A 23,759-nucleotide genomic window follows, 5' to 3' on the forward strand; every position below is an offset into this window, starting at 1 on the left:
GGATCCCTCCTTCCATCCCTCCTCTTCTGCAGTGACTCACAGGGAGCAGCAGCTCCCGGTGAATCACCAGGAAAACTTCCTGATCCAGCCGGATCCACAGGGAGAGCTCCCCTGGAGAATCTGAGTCCGAGCCAGGCCCTGCTCTGCCCAAACAATGCCAGGGCTCCGTGCAGAGAAGCCTTTCCCGATGATCCTGGAACCTTGGGATGGTTATTGGGATCCGGGGTTTCGGGATCCCACTCAGGATCACCTGTCCCGGTTCCTTTTGGGAACCTCCTCCCTGGCAGAGCAGGAGACACGAAAAGAAGGGAAAAAGGAGTCCCTGAGTTGGGATAAACGCCAGGCACGGTGCGTTATCCACAGCACCCCCATCCTCATCCCCATCCCGGCCCGTCTGGGATGGGATGAGGAGGAATTCCCTGTCCCAGCTGGCGGCAGGAGCCGGAGCAGGCCGGGATGCTCGGGGCTCTCTCGGGAAGGGAAACGAGGAGAACACAGCCCATGGAATGTCCTGGGCTGGCAGGGAAGGGCAGGGATCACCCTGGCACAGGGGAGGGGGGCACTGGAGGGGCTCTGGGCTCCTGCCAGCCCAGTCCAGGCTGGGATTCCCGAATTCCTGATGATTCCCTGATGATTCCCTGATTCCCCACCAACACCCTGCAGAGCTGGGAATGGTTCAAACACCCCAGCACAGCTCGGGAATTGTCTCTCTCCCCGTGCCCTTCCCACAACCCCAATATCCCTCTCTTTTTGCCCAGAAATCAGGGATAAATTCCCAGCAAAAGCCACCCCGAGCTCCCGGGAGTTTCCTGCCTTTGCCCGGGGAAGCAGCACCCTCTGCTGCCCTCCCGGCAACCCAGTGCTGCTGGAAAACCTCGGGAAGGTTTTCCCTCACTGCCACTTCCCCGGGGCTTCCCGGGGCGTTTGGCTCACCAGGAACTCGCTGGAATTTTCCCAAATCCCCGTTTTGCTGGGATCCTGCTCCTTCCCAGCTGCTCCGGGCTCAGGCTGGGCCTCCAGAGGCGGAGAAGCCTCCTGCTCCCAGCTCCCTGCTCAGCTCAGGAAAGGATGCTCCAGGTGTGCCCAAACTGGGAGAACAGGGAACAGCAGGCAGTGATGAGGGGCTGGAATGGGTTTTCCAGAGAAAACGTGGGTGCTCCACCCCTGGAAGTGTCCAAGGATGGGGCTTGGGGCACCCTGGGATGGTGGAAGGTGTCCTGCCCACCGCAGGGAATTAAGATCCCTCCATCCCAAACCGTTCCACGAGCTGTGATCCCAAAGCGGGCCCGGACCCAGGAACATTCCAGCTCCCTGGGCGGCAGGGAGGTGTCAGATCCCATCTGGCAGCTCCGGGGGCCGAGCTCTCCTGCAGGAAAGCCGCAGGAGCCTTTGGGATCCGTGGTTTCCTGGGGATGTTTTCTTTTCCCTCTCCTGGCTCCCGTTTTTCTCCTGCACCTCTGGTGGTTTCGGGGCTGCGTGGGCCGGGCTGGGGAGGGCAGGAAAGGCTGAGATAATTACAGGGGATGATCCCAGGAATAGAGCTGCTCTTCCCTGGCCAGGAGAGGCTGGTCCAGCTCTTTCCGTGGGTTTGGGACAGCGGGGGGGAGGCCAGGGGCACAGGGATTGTCCCCATGGATTGAGGATCACCATAGGAACAGCTGAAGTCACTGCATGGATTTAGCTCCCATTTCTTCCTGCTTCCCCGGTTCCTTTTGGGAATATCAGCCCCTGTTCCCCGCCACATCCTGCCCCGAACCATCCCAGCAAAAGGGAGAAGCCAGCAGGAGTTCCAGTGGGAGAGGGATCAGGAACCACAGAGCAGCTCCTGGAAATTCAGGGAGATCTCGGGGAATTTTCCTTCAGCAGTTTTCCCTCAGTGTGGGGAAAACTCTTCTGGTCCCAAGAACGGCCTCAGGTTGTGCCAAGGGAGGTTTAGGATGGTTATCAGGGAAAATTCCTTCATGGAAAAAACTCCATGTGGGGAAAAATCTTCTTGTCCCAAGAACAGCCTCAGGTGCCAGGGGAGGTTTAGGATGGATATCAGGGAAAAATTCCTTTATGGAAAGGGTTTAAAGCACTGGAACTGTCCAGAGCAGGATGTTTGGGAAAGACTCAACCCCGAGGCTGCTCCAGTCCCAATCCTAAAACCCCCAGGCCTGGGGATGGGCTCCAGAGGAGCCCTGGGGACACAGGCGAGCAGCTGCTGCTCCCTGGAGCTGCAGGGAAAGCAGGAGTCACGGCTGGAGCAGGAACATGCTTTTATTGAGGAGTGGGTACGGGAGCAGCACAGCCCAGCAGGGATGGGAGCAGGAGCACGGCCTCGCCCCATTCCCTGCTCCAGAGCCACGGCCTGGGACATTCCTGGGAATGCCAGCTGGGGACGAGGCGGGAGCAGGGACAGCAGGAGTCAGTAATGCCCACGAGCAGCGAGGGGCTGGGGCTGCTTTGGGGCTCCAGGAGAAAGGCAGGGAACGAGAGGAGCTGCAGGAACTTTTCCAGTCAGGATGGGGCAGTGGTTAATGGGGATGGCTCCCACCTTCCCAGGAGTGCTTCATTTCACACCCTGTTCTGTGAGGGATCACTAGGATGGAGGAAATCAGCACTGGGACCAGGGAATCCAGCACTGGGATCACTGAAATCAGCACTGGGACCAGGGAATCCAGCACTGGGATCACTGAAATCAGCACCGGGATGGAGGAAATCAGCACTGGGACCAGGGAATCCAGCACTGGAATCACTGAAATCAGCACTGGGATCACTGAAATCGGCACTGGGATCAGGGAATCCAGCACTGGGATCACCGAAATCAGCACTGGGATCAGGGAATCCAGCACTGGGATCACTGAAATCAGCACTGGGACCAGGGAATCCAGCACTGGGATCACTGAAATCAGCACTGGGACCAGGGAATCCAGCACTGGGATCACTGAAATCAGCACTGGGACCAGGGAATTCAGCATTGGGATCACTGAAATCAGCACTGGGAGCAGGGAATCCAGCACTGGGATCACTGAAATCAGCACTGGGACCAGGGAATCCAGCACTGGGATCACTGAAATCAGCACTGGGAGCAGGGAATCCAGCACTGGGATCACTGAAATCAGCACTGGGACCAGGGAATTCAGCCCCTTCCCAAGGCTGTCCCCTCTGCCAGTGACACTGGAGCCACACAGGGATGGGTGGCACAAGGACAGTGGTTTTACTGGGAGGCCATTCCGGGATATTTCTGCTGATGGGAGGGAGGAATCAAAGGGGTTTTTTTGCCTTGCCAGGGAATCCATCCCTCCCTGGAGCACAGCAGCCCAACAGCTCCTGGAATTGGTGCTGGGAGTTCCTGTGGCTCTTTGGAAAAGGCCAAAGTTTGGATTCCTTCCGCCTGGAGGGGAAAAAAAACTCCAATAAAAAGGGACCTGCAATTCCAGGAAGGCTGCTCTGGGAAAAACATCTCCAGGGGAATACACTCAGCAGGCTGTTTATGTACAGGAACTCAGCAATTCCACGAGATACACACCAGGAAAAAATGGGAATTCTAATCCAGAGGTGCTTCCAGCAGGGCTGTGGTGGCTCCAGGAGGGGGTGACAGGAACACCCAGTGGCTCCCTCAGGTGCAGGAGGTGCAATTCTGGCTGTACAACAGGAACTAAGTGAAGATCTGCTGGATCCTAGGGAAAACTGCTGGGACAGGGGGAATGATCCCACTAAAGCTATTTCAGACACGGAACGGGACAGGAGCCGACGTCGCTGCCACCGCGGCGCTGCCCCAGAGAAGCATTTCCAGCATTGTCCAAGAGCCAGGGGTGACCCCAGCAGCCAGGGAAGCTGCAGGAGGGACAGGGGGACAGAGCAGGACAGCAGGGACAGGGACAAGCCCAGCAGTCAGAGCTCCTCAGCCTCCTGGGGCTCCCAGACACTTCCAGTCCTCGCGGCCTCACTGAGGCCGAAACATCCGAGTTCCTCAGAACTGTGGGGACACAGGGCCAGGCCAGGCCAGCCCGGGGGTGACCCGCCCTGGGGACACTGCAGCAGCCAACCACCACGGCACCACACGGATCCCTACGGCGCTTCTCTGCTGGGGACGCTGGCGGGGACACTTAGGTGCCCTTGGGAGGGGTCCACTTCAGGCAGCTGGGATCCATGGTCTTGTTGCTGTTGGACCTCTTGGCCTCCTTGGCGATCCACTCATCAATCAGGTCCTGGGGAGAGCAGGGGAGGGGCAGGTTAGGGCTGATCCTGGTGGGGAATCACCCCTGGGACAGCAGCACAAAGGGGAGGGGGGCTCAGCCGTTAATGCCTCAAAGGAACAGCAAAATAACAGCAAAGTAACACCAAAAAACCACCAAAAAAACAGCAAAGTAACACCAAAACAACACCAAAACAACAGCAGAGTTACACCAAAACAACACCAAAATAACAGCAAAGTAACACCAAAACAACACCAAAGCTACCCCAAAGTTACCCCAAAAGAACAACTTCTCCCCCATGGAGTTTGGTAGAAGCCCTTCAAATGAGCTCCAAAGGGGTCCCAGGGAAGGGAAAAGGTTTGGGGTTCAAACCCCACCACCCAGGGATTGATCAGGGAGGGAACAAGCAGGAGCCATGCAGGGTTCCACCAGTCCCATTCACAGCAGGTCAGGGAGGTTTGGGTTGGATTTTAGGGAAAAGTTCTTCCTCCAGAGGGTGGTGGGCACTGGAACAGGGAATGGGCACGGCCCTGAGGCTGCCAGAGCTCCAGGGGTGTTTGGATAACCCTCCCAGGGATGCTCAGGGTGGGATTTTGGGCTGTCCTGCAGGGCTCATTCCTGCCCTGCTGAAGAATGAGGTCAGATTCCCACCTCCTGTTTTACTTGGAGATGAGAATGAGCAGGCTGGAGAACCCATGGAGGCCCTGATTCCAGCAAGGAAAAGGAGGAGAACCCAGGGAACCTCTGATTCCAGCAAGGAAAAGGAGGAGAACCCAGGGAACCTCTGATTCCAGCAAGGAAAAGGAGGAGAACCCATGGAACCTCTGATTCCAGCAAGAAAAAGGAGGGGGTAAAGGGAGATCCCCCCAGGAAGGCCCAGGCTCACCTGTCTCTTGAGGACCAGGTGTTTGCCCTTCCAGTACTTGAGCATCTGCAGGGCCTGCAGGGTGCTGACGATGTCCACGGGGTTCACGGCGGTCTCCTGGCTGATCTCTGCAATCAGAGCCCACCCAGAGCCTCTGAAACAGCCCCAAAGCCCCGGGCTCCAGCAGCAGCTCGGTGCAATCCCCTCGGGAATGCGGGACTGAGCAGGCACAGCCAGGATTGCAGGGGTCTGGGGGTGCTGGGTTTGGGATCTGTAAGAAATCTCCTGAGAGGAGATGCAATCCTGCTTTCCCCAGGAAATTCCACATCCTCCCAGGTGCCACCAACAGAGAAATGCCATTATAAAAGGCCAAATATTCTCAATATTGGCTGCTGGGTCCATTTTTTTTTTTTAATAAAGATTCTAATACACAGCTGGATTAAGTTTTTGTTGAATCTTTTTAAAATTGCCATTTTTTCATCAGGCAGCCAATTCATCCTTTCAAAATGCTGCAAATGGCCCATTCCCAACCATGGGAACATCCCATGAAATTCAGTGCTGCACAAACACCTGGGTGGGTGAGGCAGGCCTGAGAGGCACGGGGGTGCTCCCAAAAACCCCCCTGACCTTTGATGGAGATCTCCTTGCCCTGGAAGTTGTGCAGGTACCGCAGCAGAACTTCCTTCCAGTAGCTCCTGTAGCTGATCAGGCCCAGGTCAGACAGGGGACGCTCTGGGGAGCCAACTTTTTCTTCTACTTTAGACAGCAAATAGCCTAAAAAATGTCAAAATAACTATGAAACGAGCCAGGGTGGAAGCTGCTCCAGCAGCAGCAGCAGCCAGGTGAGATTTCCTGGTGGAGCTGGAGGGATTTGTCCCTGGAATTTCCCCCCCAACACTCACTGAAGTCAATGAGCATTTTGCCATAGCCTTGTCTCATGTACTGGGGCATGGTCAGGATGCAGGACACGTTGTAGTTGAGGAAGGAATTCTTCTCCTGGAAACGAGCAGAGAGGAGGGGCAGAACTCAGAATTTTTATTCCTTTAGCTGTTTTGGTGGTTTTTTTTAATCATGGTGATTAATATTTATTTTAATGTATTTTCCTCCACATTCCTTCCCAGTTTCTTTCTCCCTAATGAAGACACCACTCTGCTTCCTGGCAACAACAGTTCCTTGGAGCTGGTTTGGTTTTTGCTGGGAATGAGAAAAGATGGAGCAGCACAACACCTGCAGTCCCTGAGCAAACAGAACAACCCCTGCAGCTCAGCCTTGGACTTTTATCTGCTCCCAAAAGCAGCAAATCCTGAGACTGCAAAAGGGATTCAGTGCTGATAAGGAGGGCCCTAAATCCCATTTTAGTGAGGTGGGGGATGAATGTTTTCCACTGACCTTGGAGAAATACCCGATCAGGTGGCAGCCAGTGTTGTCAGCCTCCGTCATGACGTAGAAGAGGAAGGGTTCCACATCATAATAAAGGGTTTTGTGGTCCAGGAAAAGCTTTGCCAGCAGACACAGGTTCTGACAGTAGATCTGGGCACAAAAAAGAGATGTACGTGTTTACTCCAGTGGGATACCCCAAATGTGGGAAAAACCACCTGGGAAAGGACAAAAAGAGTCAGAATCATCTGAGAAATGATGGGGAGACAGAGCAGCTGTGCCAGGAAACAATTCCATTGGTGATGGAAATGGATGAGCCTGGATCCCGCCCCTCACCTCTGCTGGGTGAGACGCAGAGGGAGCTGCTGGAGCACCACAGGAGCAGCAGCAGCATTCCTGCAGGAACGGCCAAACTGCAGCAGCCCCTCCGTGAGCAGGGCCAGCAGGGCCACCCTGGCTGCCTGCAGGGCCAGCAGGGCCCAGCCCGGTCCCGCTCACCTTGTTCTTCTTGCCGTCCACCTCGAACACGGAGATGGAGCCCTTGCGGTAGATCTCGTCCCCCGGGGGGTGCTTCCAGACACACTTGGCCTGGCACAGGGACAAAATCGGGGCTGTCACCGCTGGCCTGGGGACAGCAGCTGCTGCAGGGGGACAGGGAGCTGCAGCCTGGCCTGCCGCTGCAACCCGGCCACGCCAGCCTGGCGCCAGGCACTGCCGCGCGCACGGGCTGAGCCTGGCTGGGCATCGGTGCCACAGCAGCATTCCCAGTGGAAATGAGCCCTTCCCTGACCCCACAGCAGCATTCCCAGTGGAAATGAGCCCTTCCCTGACCCCACAGCAGCATTCCCAGCAGGACTGAGCCATTCCCTGACCCCACAGCAGCATTACCAGTGGAAATGAGCCCTTCCCTGACCCCACAGCAGCATTCCCAGCAGGACTGAGCCATTCCCTGACCCCACAGCAGCATTCCCAGCAGGACTGAGCCCTTCCCTGACCCCACAGCAGCATTCCCAGCAGGACTGAGCTCTCCCTGACCCCACAGCAGCATTCCCAGCAGGACTGAGCCATTCCCTGACCCCACAGCAGCATTCCCAGCAGGACTGAGCCATTCCCTGACCCCACAGCAGCATTCCCAGCAGGACTGAGCCCTTCCCTGACCCCACAGCAGCATTCCCAGCAGGACTGAGCCCTTCCCTGACCCCACAGCAGCATTCCCAGTGGGAATGAGCCATTCCCTGACCCCACAGCAGCATTCCCAGCAGGACTGAGCTATTCCCTGACCCCACAGCAGCATTCCCAGCAGACCCCAACCCCCAGCCCTCACCATGTGCCTGCGCAGGATGGTCTGGCTCTTCATGTACTTGAGGCAGAACTCGCACATGTAGAGGCGCCCGAGGCGCGCGTACTCCTCGGGGTAGGGCGAGTGGTACCACGTGTCCAGCTCGTAGCGCCCGAACGCGATGGTCTTGATCATGTTGCTGCCCTCGGTGATCTGCCCCTGCAGCCTCAGCTTCTCCTGCCCCGGGGGAAAAGCAGGGTTAGCCAAAAAGTTAATTCCAAGTGGCAGGAGGGGAACTGGGGTTTCTTTTCCTTTTCTGGGTTCATTTTTCATTGAATTCCTACAGCTCCTCGCCACTCCCTGCTCCTTTCCTGAGCCACAGGGACAGGGCACAAGTGCTGTGAGGAGCAGCTGAGGGAGCTGGGGGTGTTTATCCTGGAGGAAAGGATCAGGGGACATCTCCTGGCTCTTCAGGGTGCAGCCAGGGTGGGGCCAGGCTCTGCTCCCAGGGAACCACAGGACATGAGGGCACGGCCCCAAGCTGTGCCAGGCCAGGTTAGGCTGCACATGAGAAGGAATTTCTTCCCAGAAAGAGGAATTGGGAATTGGAAGGGGCTGCCCAGGGAAGTGCCGCCATCCCTGGAGGTGGCACTTGGTGACAAGGTGGTGTCAGGTCACGGGTGGCACTCGATGACCTCAGAGGGCTTTTCCAGCCCAGTCCATCCTGTGGCTCCGTGACACAGCCCAAGGCGCTGCCCCAGGTACCCCAAGTGTCCCAGGAAAGCATCAAAGGATCGTTTGATCCCTCTCTGGAATGGGATGTGGCTTTGGGAAGCTCCCCAGGAGCTTCAGCGACACCAGCCTGTGAACTCAGTCACGGGCTAAGGCCGAGGTGGCTTTTGTTGTCACCAGGCCTCAGCAGGGACGCTGAAGCTGTCACTGTCCCCTGGGAGCACCCCTGGAATGCCACCACACATTCCTGAGCGCAGAGCTCAGCTCCAGCACTCCCTGGGGACGGCTGGCACTCACCCCCAGCCCCGGCTGACTGTGCTGGCCTGGAGCTGCTGCCCAGCTCCCCGTGCTGCCTCCCGGGTCCCACAGAGCCCCCGGGGCTGTGCCGGGGGTGCCTGGGGCAGGGATCTCACCAGGTCCTCGGAGGCGCGGGCCTGAGCCCGGCGGAACAGCTCCAGGTCGTACTCGCTGGTCAGGTTCTCCAGGAGAGGCTCCCTGGTGTTGCCATAGGTTTGCCTGTGCTCCTGGAAAACCAAAGGACAGCACTTTGGCTGCTGAGCTGTTGGATCCTGTAGCTTTTCTAGCTGGGAGTGCTGCAGGATGACGGGGAGAGCCAAACTCCATCCCGGGGCGGGGAGGGGAGAATGAAAGGATAGAATTCCTGCTTTTACCATGTATTTCTCCTTCTGCTCCTTGCTGAGCCCCGAGTTCCTCTTCTTCCTGAGCTCAGCCACCTTCTCTTTGTACCGCAGCTGCCTCTCTGTGGGGGCCTGAAAGAAAGCCCAGGTGGGACCTTGAGAGGCTGCAGCCCCTCCAAACCTCCCCGTTCCCTGCCCACCCCAAAGAATTCCATCCTGGCTGCCATTCCACGAGGTCTGAGCCAGATCCTCTGCTAATCACAGGGCACTGCAGCTGCAGCACAGGAATGCAAAGCAGGAAATTTTCCTTCCCACCACGGGACAGGGTGAGCTCCCCACGGAATGCTCCGTGCTGGGGAAGAGCTCCCAGCTGACTCAGGGACTGGGAAATGTCATTCCCCTGGTTTGGCTCTCTGCTGGTTACTCAGAGGGAAATTGCAGTTTACAGCTCTGCAGGAATTCTGGTCCTGCACATCCAGACACAGGGGAAGGATCATCCCAAGAACACAGCTCTGCTCTCGCTGCCTGCTCCAACCTCACTGAGGGGATCCAGGGAATTCCCCCTCCGGAATGGCAGCTGGGCAGGGTCAGGACTGCCCCAGCAGCTCCTCAGGATGTGGACAAGGGAGCCCAGGCCCCAGGGCCTGTGCTGGGAGCTGGGAGCTGAGGCTGTGCCCCTTACCTGGTGCCTGGTGGCGTGCCTGTTGTTGTCATCCTGCCTGTGGGCCAACATCCGCTCCTCAATCTGCTTGTCCCGGCTCTGCGCTCGCACCTGGAGGCCAAAATTCACCTGTCAGGGCTGCAGCCACCTCCTGTCACCCCCCTGCCCTTCCAGGTGAGACACACAAATGCTGCTGCCTCACAGCCAAGTTTGCTGCTCACAGATCACAAGGCTCAGCATTTTACCCTAAAAACTCCAAAGGAGGAGAAATCAGAAGGCAAAACCATTCACGTTTACCTTGCACTCATCTGCTGAGAGGTTGTGGTAGAGAGGGCACCCCGAGATGGAGAAGTGGCGCTCGTGCTTCCCGGTCAGGTGTCCTGCAAGGGGCCAGAAAAACCACAAAACTTGTGACAAATGGCCCCAAAGAGGTGGAGGAAGTCTCCCAGATGGGCAGATCCCTCACAGGATCACCGACAGGGAGATAGGAGGAGGAAACTCCCTGGTTTTAAAGGGAAGGAAAATCTTTCTCACACTAAGACAAAGCAGACAGGGATCTGCAATAGTTTGGCACTGAAATCCTGTTTCTGGCAAAAACCAGTCCCACAAATCTGGGACATTTCCTCCCACACCTGTGCTCACTCTCCTGTCTGCTTCCTCACCCTGTCACCCCCCAAAACATAAAACACCTCCAGGAATAACATCCCCCTATTTACGCTTCACATCCCTTCTCCAGACCTGCTCCTTGACGTTCCCGACCCCGATTCCCTGCCTACTTTTAGGATTTACAGCCAGCCCAGCAGGAATCCCGGAGCAGGACAGCCAAGGCCGTGGGGATTACCCAGGGAGTTGCAGCCAGGAGTGGGACACTTCATGTTGAAGTTGTAGCTCTCGTGGAAGCGGCGGCGCTTGGGCCGGTGCGAGAGGTCACTGCCCGAGTCCTTCATGGACATGTCCTTGGCCAGGCTCTCGTCGTGGGACACGTTGGGGCTGGAGATGTCGATGTCGGACTCCGAGGACGGCGCGTTCCCCGTGGGCGTGCGGGGCGGCGACTCGTCGTGATCCGCCGCGTTTTTGGTGTCTGGGGAGGAGCAGAGGGGATGGAGCTGAGGGGAGAGCTCCCAAAAACGCTCCCGAAAATGCCTCAGGGGCTGCACAGAGCCTCTCCCACCCCGGGAGCAGCACTCCCTGTCCCTCTGGGTACCCATGCAGCACTCCCTGCCCCTGTGGGTACCAAGGCAGAACTCCCTGCCCCTCTGGGTACCCATGCAGCATTCCCTGCCCCTCTGGGCACCCGTGCAGCGTTCCCTGCCCCTCTGGGTACCCATGCAGCGTTCCCTGCCCCTCTGGGTACCCATGCAGCACTCCCTGCCCCTCTGGGTACCCGTGCAGCATTCCCTGCCCCTCTGGGTACCCATGCAGCATTCCCTGCCCCTGTGGGTACCAAGGCAGCACTTCCTGCCCCTCTGGGTACCCGTGCAGCGTTCCCTGCCCCTCTGGGTACCTCTGTCCGAGAAGTCCACGGCCTGCTCAGTCTCGGAGCCGGAGGAGCGGGTCTGTCGCAGCGGGTACTTCTTGGGGGTGACAGGAGCTGGCTGCTGCTGGCTGCGGGTCACCCTCCGCGTGGAGTACACCGGCTCGTCCGGCCCGAACGCCGGCGGGTTCCGCACCGGGCTGGAGTCTGCTCCCGGGGAAACGGGACACTTACACCGGGGGACACCGTGGGGACACCACAGTCACACCACGGGGACACCACAGCACCCACAGGGACACCACAGTCACACCATGGGGACACCACAGCGCCCACAGGGACACCACAGTCACACCACAGCGCCCACGGGGACACCACAGTCACACCATGGGGACACGACAGCACCCACAGGGACACCACAGTCACACCACAGCGCCCACAGGGACACCACAGTCACACCACAGCGCCCACAGGGACACCACAGTCACACCACAGCGCCCACAGGGACACCACAGTCACACCACAGCACCCACGGGGACACCACAGTCACACCACAGCGCCCACGGGGACACCACAGTCACACCACAGCGCCCACAGGGACACCACAGTCACACCACAATCACACCATGGGGACACCACAGTCACACCACAGCGCCCACAGGGACACCACAGTCACACCACAGCGCCCACAGGGACACCACAGTCACACCACAGCACCCACGGGGACACCACAGTCACACCACAGCACCCACGGGGACACCACAGTCACACCACAGCACCCACGGGGACACCACAGTCACACCACAATCACACCATGGGGACACCACAGTCACACCACAGCACCCACGGGGACACCACAGCACCCACAGGGACACCGCAGGCACACCACAGCACCCACAGGGACATCACAGCACCCACAGCGACACCACAGTCACACCACAGCACCCACAGGGACATCACAGTCACACCACAGCGCCCACGGGGACACCACAGTCACACCACAGCACCCACAGGGACACCACAGTCACACCACAGCGCCCACAGGGACACCACAGTCACACCACAGCGCCCACAGGGACACCACAGCCACACCACAGCACCCACAGGGACACCACAGTCACACCACAGCACCCACGGGGACACCACAGCGCCCACGGGGCCCCCCTGTCCCTCGCTGACCGACACCCCGTGACTCTGTCCTACCCATGTCACCATGCTCTGGCTTTGCCTGATAAAATCTCAGGACACTTGGAGCAGTCTGGAGTGACAGCAGCTTTCTCCGGGTTTAACAACTTAATTGAGCCGTAATTAGCACCCAGCTCCCATTCGGAGAAGCAAAGATCCCTTAGTTTAGATAAGAAGCCATAACCCTCGGGAACAGCAGGATTGCCTGTGGTTCAGCTGGGATTTGTGTGTGGGGCTGGAAGAGCCTTGTCCCAGTTTAAGGGGAGTTTTTCCCCAGTTTAAGGAGCTTCTCTCCAGTTTGAAGAGAAGCCTTTCCCCGGTTTAAGGAGGAGCCTTGCCCTGGTTTAAGGAAAGGCTTTTCCCTAGTTTAAGGAGGAGCCTTTTCCTGGCTGGAGGAGCTTTTCCCCGATTTTAGGAGGAGCTTAGCCCCGGTTTAAGGAAAGGCTTTTCCCTGGTTTGAGGAGGAACCTTTCCCAGGCTTGAGGAGGAGCTTAGCCCTGGTTTAAGGAAGAGCCTTTCCCCAGTTTAAAGAGGAGCCTTTCCCCAGTTTAAGGACCCTTGCCCTGGTTTGAGGAAAGGCTTTCCCCAATTTGAGGAAGAGCCTTTCCCCAGTTTAAGGAAAAGCTTTCCCCAGTTTCAGGACGAGCCTTTCCCCGGTTTGAGGAGGAGCCTTGCCCCAGTTTGAGGAAAGGCTTTCCCCAGTTTAAGGAAAAGCTTTCCCCAGTTTGAGGAAGAGCCCTTCCCGGTTCGAGGAGAGCCCTTCCCTCACCCTGGGAGCTCTGGCTGAGCCGGGCCGAGGAGCGGGTGACGCGGGCGGATCTGCGGGAGGTGCCGTCGCTCTCGGAGCTGTCCGTGTGCTCGGGGTCCGTGGAGAAATCCGAGTCCTCCGTTCCATCCGAGCTGCTGCCCGCGTTCCTCTGCAACGGCACACATTGCACTGAAACGCTGTACGGCTACTGCGAAAAACCACAAAACACTCAGCGAGTATTTCGTATTCCCCACGTCCTCCCAGCCGCTTCAGCTGCAGGGGTGACCGATGAGGTTTATGCCAAGTCAGGGATTCTTCTTTTCTCCTTCTTTTTGTGTCTGCTGCTCTGGCAGCGAGGAGTTTCCAAAAACAAACCGGGACAGGTGATCCCTCAGGGCCGAAGGGGTATTCCCACCACAGGGTGCCATTCCCAGGAAATAAACTGCAGGAACCATCAGAATTATCCCAAAGCGGGGGGAGCACTCTGGATGTCGGAAGGGTGCCCGGCACCGCTCAGCAATTGCGATTTTTCCCCGTTTCCCTTTCTGTTATCACGCTTATTTAACACCACCACAGTATTCCACTTCATTTCTCATTATTAAACCGCTCACACTCCAACCTAAAAGCTTTAATTTTGCTTCCCCCCCACACCCCCCCCATTCCAGGCTTGTGCCTGATTCCCAGGGGCGGATGAACGGCAACACGGTGAGGGGAGGCCGGGGGTCTCGGCAGGTGCCGGTCGGGGCTGGGGGGCGGCTACGGGTGCCGGGCGCGGGCAGGGCCGTGAGGGGGCGGCGATGGCGGCGGCCGTGAGGGGAGCGGGGAGGGCGTGGCCGCCGTGAGGGGAGCGGGGAGGGCGTGGCCGCCGTGAGGGGAGCGGGGAGGGCGTGGCCGCCGTGAGGGGAGCGGGGGGCGCCTCGCGCCGGTGGCGGGAGCGCGGCCCCCGCGCCGCTTTGTTTTGCCCCCAGCGGAGCCGCGCCGGCCCCAGCCAATCACAGCGCGCGTGGGCGGGGCCGAGAGGGAGGCCTACCAATGGCAGCTCTGGGAGCAAAAAGGCGGGCCGCCACCGCGCGTGACTGACAGCGGACGGCGGCCAATCAGCGCGAGGCTTGCTCCCACGGCAACGCCAGCCGTGGGGGGGGGGGGCGGGCCGCGGCGCGATGGGGGAAGGGAGAAACGAGGCTCGCGCGGGGAGGTGACCGTTGGGGGCGGGGATGGACAGCAGCAAGAGCCAATCAGCGGCCAGCCCGGCACGGAGACCCGTCCAATAGACGGCCAGTTCTCCGAGCGCGTGTCCAATCGGAAACGGCAAGGGGCGGGCCCCGCTGGCGGCGCGGGGGAGGGGGAACGGTAGCCGTTGGGGGTGATGAGTGACAGGCAGCGCGGCCAATCAGCGCGCGGCCTGCTAGTGCTCCAGCCAATCAGCGAGCGCGGGAGGCGGGCGCTGGGGGCTCAAGGCCGCTATTTTTCCCCCGGTTTTGGAGCCGGGAGAGGGAGCGGAGGCGCTGGGGAAGGGTAGAAAGCAGCGGCCCGAGCTCGCCGGTCTCCCCGCCGGGCGCCTCCCCCGTTTCCCGGCCGTGCTCACCTTCCTGCGCTGCATCCTGGGCGGGGGCAGCGAGGTTGCCTGGTCCCCGGCGCCCGCGGCCCGCGAAGCGGCGGTGGCCGCCGCGGTGTTGCTGCTGGCGGACTCCGTGGTGACAGCCGTGTCCCCCGCCCTGCGGCACGTCTGCTCCTGCGGCGCCAGCCCCGCTCCTGCCGCCGCCAGCCGCTGTTCCCTGCTCGGTCCCTCACGCTTCCGCCGGGACGCGGCCCACACCCCCCGTCACGTGACCGCGCGCCATCTTGGAGCCGGGCAGGCGCCGCCGACAGTGAAGCCGCGCGCCGCCATCTTTGATTGGGGCGCCGGGCGGGGGCGGCAGTGGCGGCCGCCATGTTTGATACGGGCACGGGACCGGCGGGGCGCTGCGCGCCCGTTACCGAGGCCGCCGTGTTGAGTGCGGGCAGCGCCCAGCTGCAGGCGGAGGAGCTTCCAGAGCTCCCTCGTGGTGTGAAGAAGCCTCGGGAACTGCAGCACCGGCAGCTCCTCCGCGGAGCCTGCGGGAAGCAGTGCCCTGGAGGTGGGATGTGCGGCCCGGGGATTGTGAATCGTGTTGGAATTCCCGGAAGGATGAGAGGAACTGTGAAGGACAAAGTGCCATGGCGGGGGTTCGTCCCTCCCCGGCCAAAGTACTCTCCTGACTCGCTGCTCCCCGGCCCCGCCGAGCCCGGGAACCTCCCAGAGGCGCGGCTTGGAGCAGCGGGAGCGACTGAACGGGGCCTTGGGAAGGGCGGAACCGAACCCGGCCGGGACCCGGCACCTCCGCCCCGCCGCGTTCGAGCCGGGCCCAGGCCGGCGGAAGGACCCTGGAAGGTCCCGCTCGGCGTCGCACAGGGTGGGCGGAGCCTCTCCGCCGGGACCACCAATCAGAACCCGGCCCTCTATCCCGCCCCCTCATCCCAGCCAATCGCCGCGCTCCACATCTGGTGGCGCTCCCGCGCGCGCCGTGCATCGAGAAGGCCCCTAAGGCTGGGGTGCCCGCAGTACTGCCTGCACCGCCCCGCACACCGCCGGTCCCACCGCGGCCGAACCGCGGCGGGCTCAGCCCCGGGGCGGGTTCGGAGATCGCGGTGTGCAGCCCCCGCCCGGCCCCGCGCTGTCCCCAGCGCGCCTCGCCCGCCTTTCCCCTAGCGGCGGGTCCGGCGGCGCGTTGGGCGGCGCGGGGCGGGGCGGGCGCGGCGGGGCCGATGAGGCCGCCCGGGGCGCCGCGGGATGTGGCACTGGAGGTGCCGCCCGCGCTGAGCGGCCCCGCCGCCACCATGGGAGCGAGCGCGGCCGCGGGGCTGCCCGAGCGCCTCCGCCTGCCCGTCTGCTTCCTCGGCGTGTTCGCCTGCTACTTCTACTACGGCATCCTGCAGGAGAGCATGTGAGGGACACCGCGACACCGGGGCGGAGCGGGGACCGGGGACACGGGGGGACACGGGGCGGGAGCTTGGGGCTGGGGAGTAGCGGGGCTGGCGGGACACGGGACGGGGACACCCGGGGCTGGGGGCTCTGGGAAGGAGGGACCGGGGCAGACCCGGGCAGCCGGAGCGGGCCGGGGCGCGCCGCTGCTTCCCGTGTTCTCTCCTTCCCCTGGGTTCGCTCCCCGGTGTCCCCGGTGCCGGTCGCGCTCGGTCCCCGGTGTCCCCGGTGCCGGTCGCGCTCGGTCCCCGGTGTCCCCGGTGTCCCCGGTGTCCCCGGTGTCCCCGGTGCCGGTCGCGCTCGGTCCCCGGTGTCCCCGGTGCCGGTCGCGCTCGGTCCCCGGTGTCCCCGGTGTCCCCGGTGCCGGTCGCGCTCGGTCCCCGGTGTCCCCGGTGTCCCGCTGTATCGCGGTGTCCGTCCCGCAGCACCCGGGGCCGCTACGGGGAGGGCGCGAAGCAGGAGAAGTTCAAGTACGCGCTGACGCTCGTGTTCATCCAGTGCGTGATCAACGCCGCCTTCGCCAAGCTCCGTAAGTCCGGGAGCCCCGGGAGCCCCGGGCCGGTGGCGGCGGGGCCGGGGCCGCTCCTCAGCCGTCGCTGTCCCCGCAGTGATCCGCCTGGTGGACGCGGCGCGGCCGGACCGCACGCGGGGCTGGCTCTACGGGGCCTGCTCGCTGTCCTACCTGGGCGCCATGGTGTCCAGCAACTCCGCCCTGCAGTTCGTCAGCTACCCCACCCAGGTACGGGGACACGGGGGGACACGGGGGGACACGGGGGGACACGGGTACCCCACCCAGGTACGGGGACACGGGGGGAACACGGGTACCCCACCCAGGTACGGGGACACGGGGGGGCACGGGTACCCCACCCAGGTACGGGGACACGGGGGGACACGGGTACCCCACCCAGGAACGGGGACACGGGGGGACACGGGTACCCCACCCAGGTACGGGGACACGGGGGGACACGGGGGGACACGGGTACCCCACCCAGGTACGGGGACACGGGTACCCCACCCAGGTACGGGGACACGGGGGGACACGGGTACCCCACCCAGGTACGGGGACATGGGGGGACACGGGTACCCCACCCAGGTACGGGAACACGGGGGGACACGGGGTGACACGGGTACCCCACCCAGGTACGGGGACACGGGTACCCCACCCAGGTACGGGGACACGGGGGGACACGGGTACCCCACCCAAGTACGGGGACACGGGGGGACACGGGTACCCCACCCAGGAACGGGGACACGGGGGGACACGGGGTGACACGGGTACCCCACCCAGGAACGGGGACACGGGGGGACACGGGTACCCCACCCAGGAACGGGGACACGGGGGGACACAGCCACCCCACCCAGGTGGGTACGGGGACATGGGGGGACACAGGGTCACGGGGGGGACACAGCTATCTCACCCAGCTATGGGGACACGGGGGGACAAAGCTCCCCCACCCAGGGGGGCACGGGGACACGGGGGGACGCAGCCACCCCACCCAGGTGGGTACGGGGACATGGGGGGACGCAGCCACCCCACCCGGGGGACGTGGGGACACGGCTGTGACCCTGGCTGTGGCACCGCCCCTGCCGTTTTCCTGGGGTCACTTCTGTGTCCCAGTCCCTGCTGGGGGCGCAGGGAGGGCTCCGAGAAGGGACAGAAATGGTGGCAGTGTCACCTGGCAGGGAACTGGGGTCACTCCCTCTGAGGCCGGGGCTGAGCTCTCCCTGCGGAGACTCAGCTGCCCCGGGGGTCTTTGGGGGCTCTGTCTCTCTCACTTTGGGGGTCTCTCTCTCTCTCACTTTGGGGGCTCTCTCTCTTTTGGGGCTCTCTCACTCTGGGGTCTCTCTCTTTGGGGCCTCACTTTGGGGTCTCTTACTTTGGGGTTCTCTCTTTGAGGTCTCTTTGGGCTCTCACTTCGGGGGTCTCTCTCTCACTTCGGGGGTCTCTCTTTGGGGTCTCTCTCTCTCTCACTTCGGGGGTCTCTCTCTCTTTGGGGTCTCTCTCTCTCTCTCTCTCTCTCTCTCTCTTTGGGGGTCTCTCTCTCTCTCTCTCACTTTGGGGTCTCTCTCTCTCACTTTGGGATCTCTCTCTCTCTTTGGGGTCTCTCTCTCTCTCTTTGGGGCTCTCACTCTGGGGTGTGGATCATTAACGCCCATCTTCCCTTCCCAGGTCCTGGGCAAGTCCTGCAAACCCATCCCAGGTGAGAGATTTGCCCGTTTTTGGGGGGTTTTTGGAGTTCTGGGGCAGGGCTGGCTTCCATCCCAGGGAGGGGTTTGGGATCAGGGTGTGATGTTCTGTCTCCCCAGCCATGATTTGGGAATGACTGGGGCGGTTTAATTCCCGTGGGTGGATTTGGGGGCAGTTTTTGGTGTCCCTTTTCCCAGTGATGCTCCTAGGGATGACATTTTTGGATTTAATTCCCATGGATGGATTTAGGGGCAGTTTTTGGTGTCCCTTTCCCCAGTGATGCTCCTGGGGGTGACATTTGTGGGGTTTAATTCCTGTGGGTGGATTTGGGGGCAGTTTTTGGTGTCCCTTTTCCCAGTGATGCTCCTAGGGATGACATTTTTGGATTTAATTCCCATGGGTGGATTTAGGGGCAGTTTTTGGTGTCCCTTTCCCCAGTGATGCTCCTAAGGATGACATTTTTGGATTTAATTCCCATGGATGGATTTGGGGGCAGTTTTTGGTGTCCCTTTCCCCAGTGATGCTCCTGGGGGTGACATTTGTGGGGTTTAATTCCCATGGGTGGATTTAGGAGCAGTTTTTGGTGTCCCTTTCCCCAGTGATGCTGCTGGGGGTGACATTTGTGGGGTTTAATTCCCGTGGGTGGATTTGGGGGCAGTTTTTGGTGTCCTTTTCCCCAGTGATGCTGCTGGGGATGACATTTTTGGATTTAATTCCCATGGATGGATTTGGGGGCAGTTTTTTACCTCCCTTTCCCCAGTGATGCTCCTAGGGATGACATTTTTGGATTTAATTCCCATGGGTGGATTTAGGGGCAGTTTTTGAGCTCTCTCTCCCCAGTGATGCTGCTGGGGGTGACATTTGTGGGGTTTAATTCCCGTGGGTGGATTTGGGGGCAGTTTTTGAGCTCTCTCTCCCCAGTGATGCTGCTGGGGGTGACCCTGCTGCGGAAGAGGTACCCCCCCGCCAAGTACCTGTGCGTGCTGCTCATCGTGGCAGGGGTGGCCCTGTTCCTCTACAAGCCCAAAAAAGGCACAGGGGACACCGAGCACGTCTTTGGCTACGGGGAGCTGCTCCTGGTGAGTGCAGGGACCCCACGGGGGGGACACCTGGGAGGAGCCCCGGGGGACTCGGGTGGGATTTAGTCCTGGAAGAAATCCTGGGACTCAGGTGGGATTTATCCCCCCCGCCCCGGGATAAATTCCGGGGTTTCAGGGGGGATTTATACCTGGGATACACCCTGGGCTCCCAGGTGGGGTTTACACCCTCACCTGGGATAAATTCCAGGCTTTCTGGGGGGATTTACATCTGGGATAAACCCTCGGGTGGGATTTACACCTGCGATACACCCCGGGCTGCCGGGTGGGATTTACCCCGGGGTTACACCGAGCTGCCAGGTGGGATTTACCCTGGGGTTACACCGAGCTGCCGGGTGGGATTTACCCCGGGGTTACACCGAGCTGCCGGGTGGGATTTACCCCGGGGTTACACCGAGCTGCCGGGTGGGATTTACCCCGGGGTTACACCGAGCTGCCAGGTGGGATTTACCCCAGGGTTACACCGAGCTGCCGGGTGGGATTTACCCCGGGGTTACACCGAGCTGCCCGGTGGGATTTACCCCGGGGTTACACCGAGCTGCCGGGTGGGATTTACCCCGGGGTTACACCGAGCTGCCGGGTGGGATTTACCCCGGGGTTACACCGAGCTGCCGGGTGGGATTTACCCCGGGGTTACACTGAGCTGCCCGGTGGGATTTACCCCGGGGTTACACCGAGCTGCCCGGTGTGCCGTGCCGCTCTCAGGCCAGGCGGCTGCGAGGAGCCTCCTGCGCTCTGCTCCCCCCTCAGCCCCACTGAGAGCCCCTGCTGCTCCCTGCTGCACAGGGGGGAATTGCCATTTTCCCTGGGGAGGAGAACGGGGGCCTGACCGTGTGCCCCGTCTGTCTGTCTGTGCCCTGTTTGTCTGTCTGTCCTCATCTGTGCCCTGTCTGTCTGCCCTTTGTCTGTCTGTGCTCTATCTGTCCTCATCTGTTCTCATCTGTCTGTCTGTGCCCCATCTGTGCCCCATCTGTCTGTCTGCCCCCATCTGTCCCCCATCTGTCTGTCTGTCCCCCGTCTGTCTGTCCCCCGTCCGTCCGTCCGTGCCCAGCTGCTGTCGCTGACCCTGGACGGGCTCACGGGGGTGTCCCAGGACCACATGAGGGCTCACTACCAGACGGGCTCCAACCACATGATGCTCAACGTCAACCTCTGGTCCACGCTGTTCCTGGGGGCAGGTGAGGAGCCAGGGCTGCGGCCGGGCCCCGCCCTGGCCTGCGCTGCTCTGGGGCTTGGCTTTGTTGGGCGTTTTTGGGTTTTTCGCTCCTGGCCCAGCCCTGCCCCTCCCCGGGCTCTCCTGGAGCTCCCAGAGCAGCTCCTGCTCCAGCTGGGAGCTCAGACTGGAGCCCAGGAGGGCTGGGAGCTGCCCCCGGCACTGGAGCGGCTTTAAGGTCCCTTCCAGCCCAACCATTCCAGGATTAGCACTCCTGATTAATTGCTGGGGAGTGTTCTGTTGGAATTTGATCCCAGTTAAGGATCTTCCTTTCGCTAATTAACCAGGAGGGCGATTGCTTCTGCTGCTGGCGTTTCCTGCTGGCATTTGCGGGGTTCACTGGCTGGTTTGGGGGTTCTGAGCCCAGCCTGTCCCCACGTGGGTGGGAATCCCCACCGAGGCTGCTCCTCCCGGGCTGTTTTCCAGGGATCCTGTTCACGGGGGAGCTCTGGGAGTTCCTGAGTTTCACGGAGCGTTATCCCAGCATCATCTCCAACATCCTCCTCTTCGGCCTCACCAGCGCCCTGGGCCAGGTCGGTGCCCTGGGCTGGGTCCCATGGGGTCAGGGACGGGATTTTGGGTGGGGTTTCCTTCCCTAGGAGAGGCTGGAATGGAATTCCCAGGGAATCTGTGGCTGCCCCATCCCTGGCAGGGTCCCAGGCCAGGTTGGCGCACCCTGGGATTGGGGAAGGCATCCCTGGGTGAGCTTCAAGGCCCCTCCAGCCCATCCCAGGATGCCATAAACCCACTTTAACCCAGGAAGAACCAGGATTTGAAGGGAGATCCTCTGGGATTTCCCCCTTGGCTGCCTGTCCTGGCAGTGCCAGTGACAGGGGCTCTGTTCTGGTGGGGCAGAGTTTCATCTTCATGACCGTGGTGTACTTCGGGCCCCTGACCTGCTCCATCATCACCACCACCCGCAAGTTCTTCACCATCCTGGCCTCCGTGGTGCTCTTCGCCAACCCCATCAGCCCCATGCAGTGGGTGGGCACCGTCCTGGTGTTCCTGGGTGAGTTTGGGGGAAAAACCCACGGGATCCCTGCCCTGGGAGCTCCTCAAACCAGTGGGAACGGGGCGAGGATGCTCCGGAGGGAGCGCAGGACCGGCAGAGCGATTCAGTCCCTTCCCCCCAGCTCATTCCATGGGTGAATTTGGGGGTGTTCAGCTCATTTTTCCCAAAATTCCCATCTCCCTGCTGGTTTGAAGAACACAAGCCTCGTGTTTTGTCTCCTGCCAGGCCTTGGGCTCGATGCCAAATTCGGGAAGGGGGTGAAGAAGACGTCGCACTGAGGTCGATCGGGCGACCCCACAGTTGGAATGAACTTTTAATTTATTGTCTTGTACCTCAGAATCTGGTGTGGAACTGGACTCAGGACAGGGAATCAGAAGGAAAGCGTGTGGAGTTTATTTTTGGGTTGAGTTTGGTTCAGTTTTTTAATTCTAAATGGTCTCTAAAATGTAATCCTTCAGTTTGAGGTGTAATTTTGCTTTTTTTTTTGTGTAATCAGAGCTGCCCCCTGAGCCGAGCAGCAGCAGCAGATCCTTGCCTTAACAGGAAAACACAAATCCTTCCTATCTTTATTAAAGAAAACCAGACAATGGCCACTTCTCCAGGACTTTTTTTTTTTGGGGGGGGGGGGGGGGCGGATTTTGGCTGATTTGGGGGGGACCCAGCTCTGCTCTCCAGGGAGGGAGAGGAATGATCCCAGTCCTTAGGGGTGATCCCGGGATTAAAGCCTTGTTAGAGCACCCCCTTCGTGTCGTGGGGTTTTCCAGAGGGTCGGAGCAGCCCCTTGGATTTTCTCCCACTGGGATGTGTCAGCAGGGAAGTCCTGGACTGCCTCGGCTCCCTGTCCTGGCTCCCAGGAAATGAGAATTCCCCAGATTTGGGGCAGCTCTGGGGCTGAACCCCCTGGGACGCCCGGGGCAGCTCCTCTCCCATCCCCTGGGATCCCCCAGCAGGAATTCCCAGAGCAGCTCTCTGGGGTTCCTGACCCCTCCTGAGGAGTCTCTGGGATATTGCTGCCTGGATCCAGCTGTCCCTCGGAATAAACCCCGAAAGAACGGGGTGGGATTCGAGGAATTTCCATCCTCTGCTGCTGCTTCTTCTCCAAGGCACTTCGGGAGAGGGAAGATTCTGTTCCGTGGGTTTTGGGCTCTGCTCCTTTTTTTTCCCAACCCAAGGCAGGGCTTGGATTGAGGGGAAACCTCAGGAGACTCCTCCTGTCTCTGAGGAAGAGCCAGGGATGCACAAAGTGCTGCCAGAGCATCCAGGGAAGGGCAAAAGGGATTTTAATTCCTGCTGCCGAGGCCTGTTGGGTTTATTCCCGGCAGGAAGTGACCGAGGGAGCCCCAGCCAGCCCAGGGTGGGACTGGATGGGATTTAATGTCCTGTCCAGCCCCAGCCATTCCGTGATTTCCAGTGTAAGTGCGCCTGGAGGCAGCTCAGAATTCCCAAGGGACAAATCCCAGTGCCCAGGGTCTCCCCAGCTCTCTGGGCTTCACCGGCTCCAGCTCAGCCCCAGCTTGGACCAGACCTTCTCCAGCTCATGGGATGCAAATCCAGGTAAATCAAAGATTTTTGGGGTTTTCCCAGCTCTGGGAGTGGAGCTCCCTCTGCCTGTGCAGCTTTGGGATCAGGAGCTCTTTCCCAGCAGGAATTCTGGGGCAGGAGTGAGGCTCTGGAATGTTCTGGGGCTGGCCTGGCAGGGCAGGACATTCCCGCAGGGAATTCCCAGGGGTTGCTCCCCCACAGCCGGGCTGGGAATTTGCGGGTGCAGGTGTCTCGGGCCGAGCTGAGCAGCTCTGAACCGATCCCAGTTTTCCTCCCTCCCGGATTTTGTTGGCTTCAGATCCCAATTTCAGCCCACTCCGGCCTCAGTTACCGGCAGGGGGAACTCTGCTTTAACCATTCCCGACCAACACCGGGAGAAACCCAACGGAAAGCGGCTCCTGTGCCATCCCTGCTCGAGCCAAACCCAGCTGCAAATCCAGCTTTTCTCCAGCTTTTCCCCCTCCCGTTTTCGTTGTGTTTTACGTGTTTTATCCTTCCCGGCCACCAGCAGAGCCCCTGGAGCCGGGCTTGGAGCTGAAATCCTGCCCTGCTCCTCCCGGCTCGGCACC

The 23,759-nt window shown here is 60.6% G+C and overlaps 2 protein-coding genes across 2 annotated transcripts; one reads left to right on the forward strand and one right to left on the reverse strand.

The window, feature by feature from the left end:
• Window positions 1-3,176: 3,176 nt before the first annotated feature.
• Window positions 3,177-14,976, reverse strand: KAT7 (lysine acetyltransferase 7). Its single transcript, XM_068211894.1, has 15 exons — window positions 14,723-14,976; window positions 13,159-13,306; window positions 11,238-11,414; window positions 10,575-10,814; window positions 10,031-10,113; window positions 9,755-9,844; window positions 9,106-9,204; window positions 8,848-8,958; window positions 7,748-7,939; window positions 6,922-7,011; window positions 6,436-6,576; window positions 5,949-6,042; window positions 5,674-5,820; window positions 5,068-5,174; window positions 3,177-4,193 (listed from the first exon to the last, which is right to left on the reverse strand). Exons 1-15 carry the CDS (start codon window positions 14,735-14,737, stop codon window positions 4,092-4,094), a joined length of 1,836 nt encoding a protein of 611 aa, XP_068067995.1. The 5' UTR covers window positions 14,738-14,976; the 3' UTR covers window positions 3,177-4,091.
• Window positions 14,977-15,899: 923 nt separating this feature from the next.
• On the forward strand, window positions 15,900-22,237 carry SLC35B1 (solute carrier family 35 member B1). Its single transcript, XM_068211972.1, has 9 exons — window positions 15,900-16,100; window positions 16,564-16,667; window positions 16,747-16,877; window positions 18,309-18,339; window positions 19,248-19,405; window positions 20,475-20,601; window positions 21,063-21,169; window positions 21,492-21,645; window positions 21,874-22,237. The coding sequence occupies exons 1-9, from the start codon at window positions 15,922-15,924 to the stop codon at window positions 21,924-21,926; spliced, it is 1,044 nt and encodes a 347-aa protein (XP_068068073.1). The 5' UTR covers window positions 15,900-15,921; the 3' UTR covers window positions 21,927-22,237.
• Window positions 22,238-23,759: the final 1,522 nt, after the last annotated feature.

The sequence above is a fragment of the Anomalospiza imberbis genome, chromosome 22 (genome assembly GCF_031753505.1).
Source record: "Anomalospiza imberbis isolate Cuckoo-Finch-1a 21T00152 chromosome 22, ASM3175350v1, whole genome shotgun sequence".
Classification (NCBI taxonomy): Eukaryota; Metazoa; Chordata; class Aves; order Passeriformes; family Viduidae; genus Anomalospiza; species Anomalospiza imberbis.

Coding starts and splice junctions, on each gene's coding strand:
- KAT7 (XM_068211894.1), bottom strand. Junction 11,415..13,158: donor GCTCAGCCAGAGCTCCCAGG/GTGAGGGAAGGG, acceptor CCCCGGGAGCAG/ACTCCAGCCCGGTGCGGAAC. Junction 6,043..6,435: donor TGATCGGGTATTTCTCCAAG/GTCAGTGGAAAA, acceptor GCTCGTTTCCAG/GAGAAGAATTCCTTCCTCAA.
- SLC35B1 (XM_068211972.1), top strand. CDS start 15,922: ATGAGGCCGCCCGGGGCGCCGCGGGATGTGGCACTGGAGGTGCCGCCC. Junction 16,668..16,746: donor CGCCGCCTTCGCCAAGCTCC/GTAAGTCCGGGA, acceptor CTGTCCCCGCAG/TGATCCGCCTGGTGGACGCG. Junction 19,406..20,474: donor GCTACGGGGAGCTGCTCCTG/GTGAGTGCAGGG, acceptor GTCCGTGCCCAG/CTGCTGTCGCTGACCCTGGA.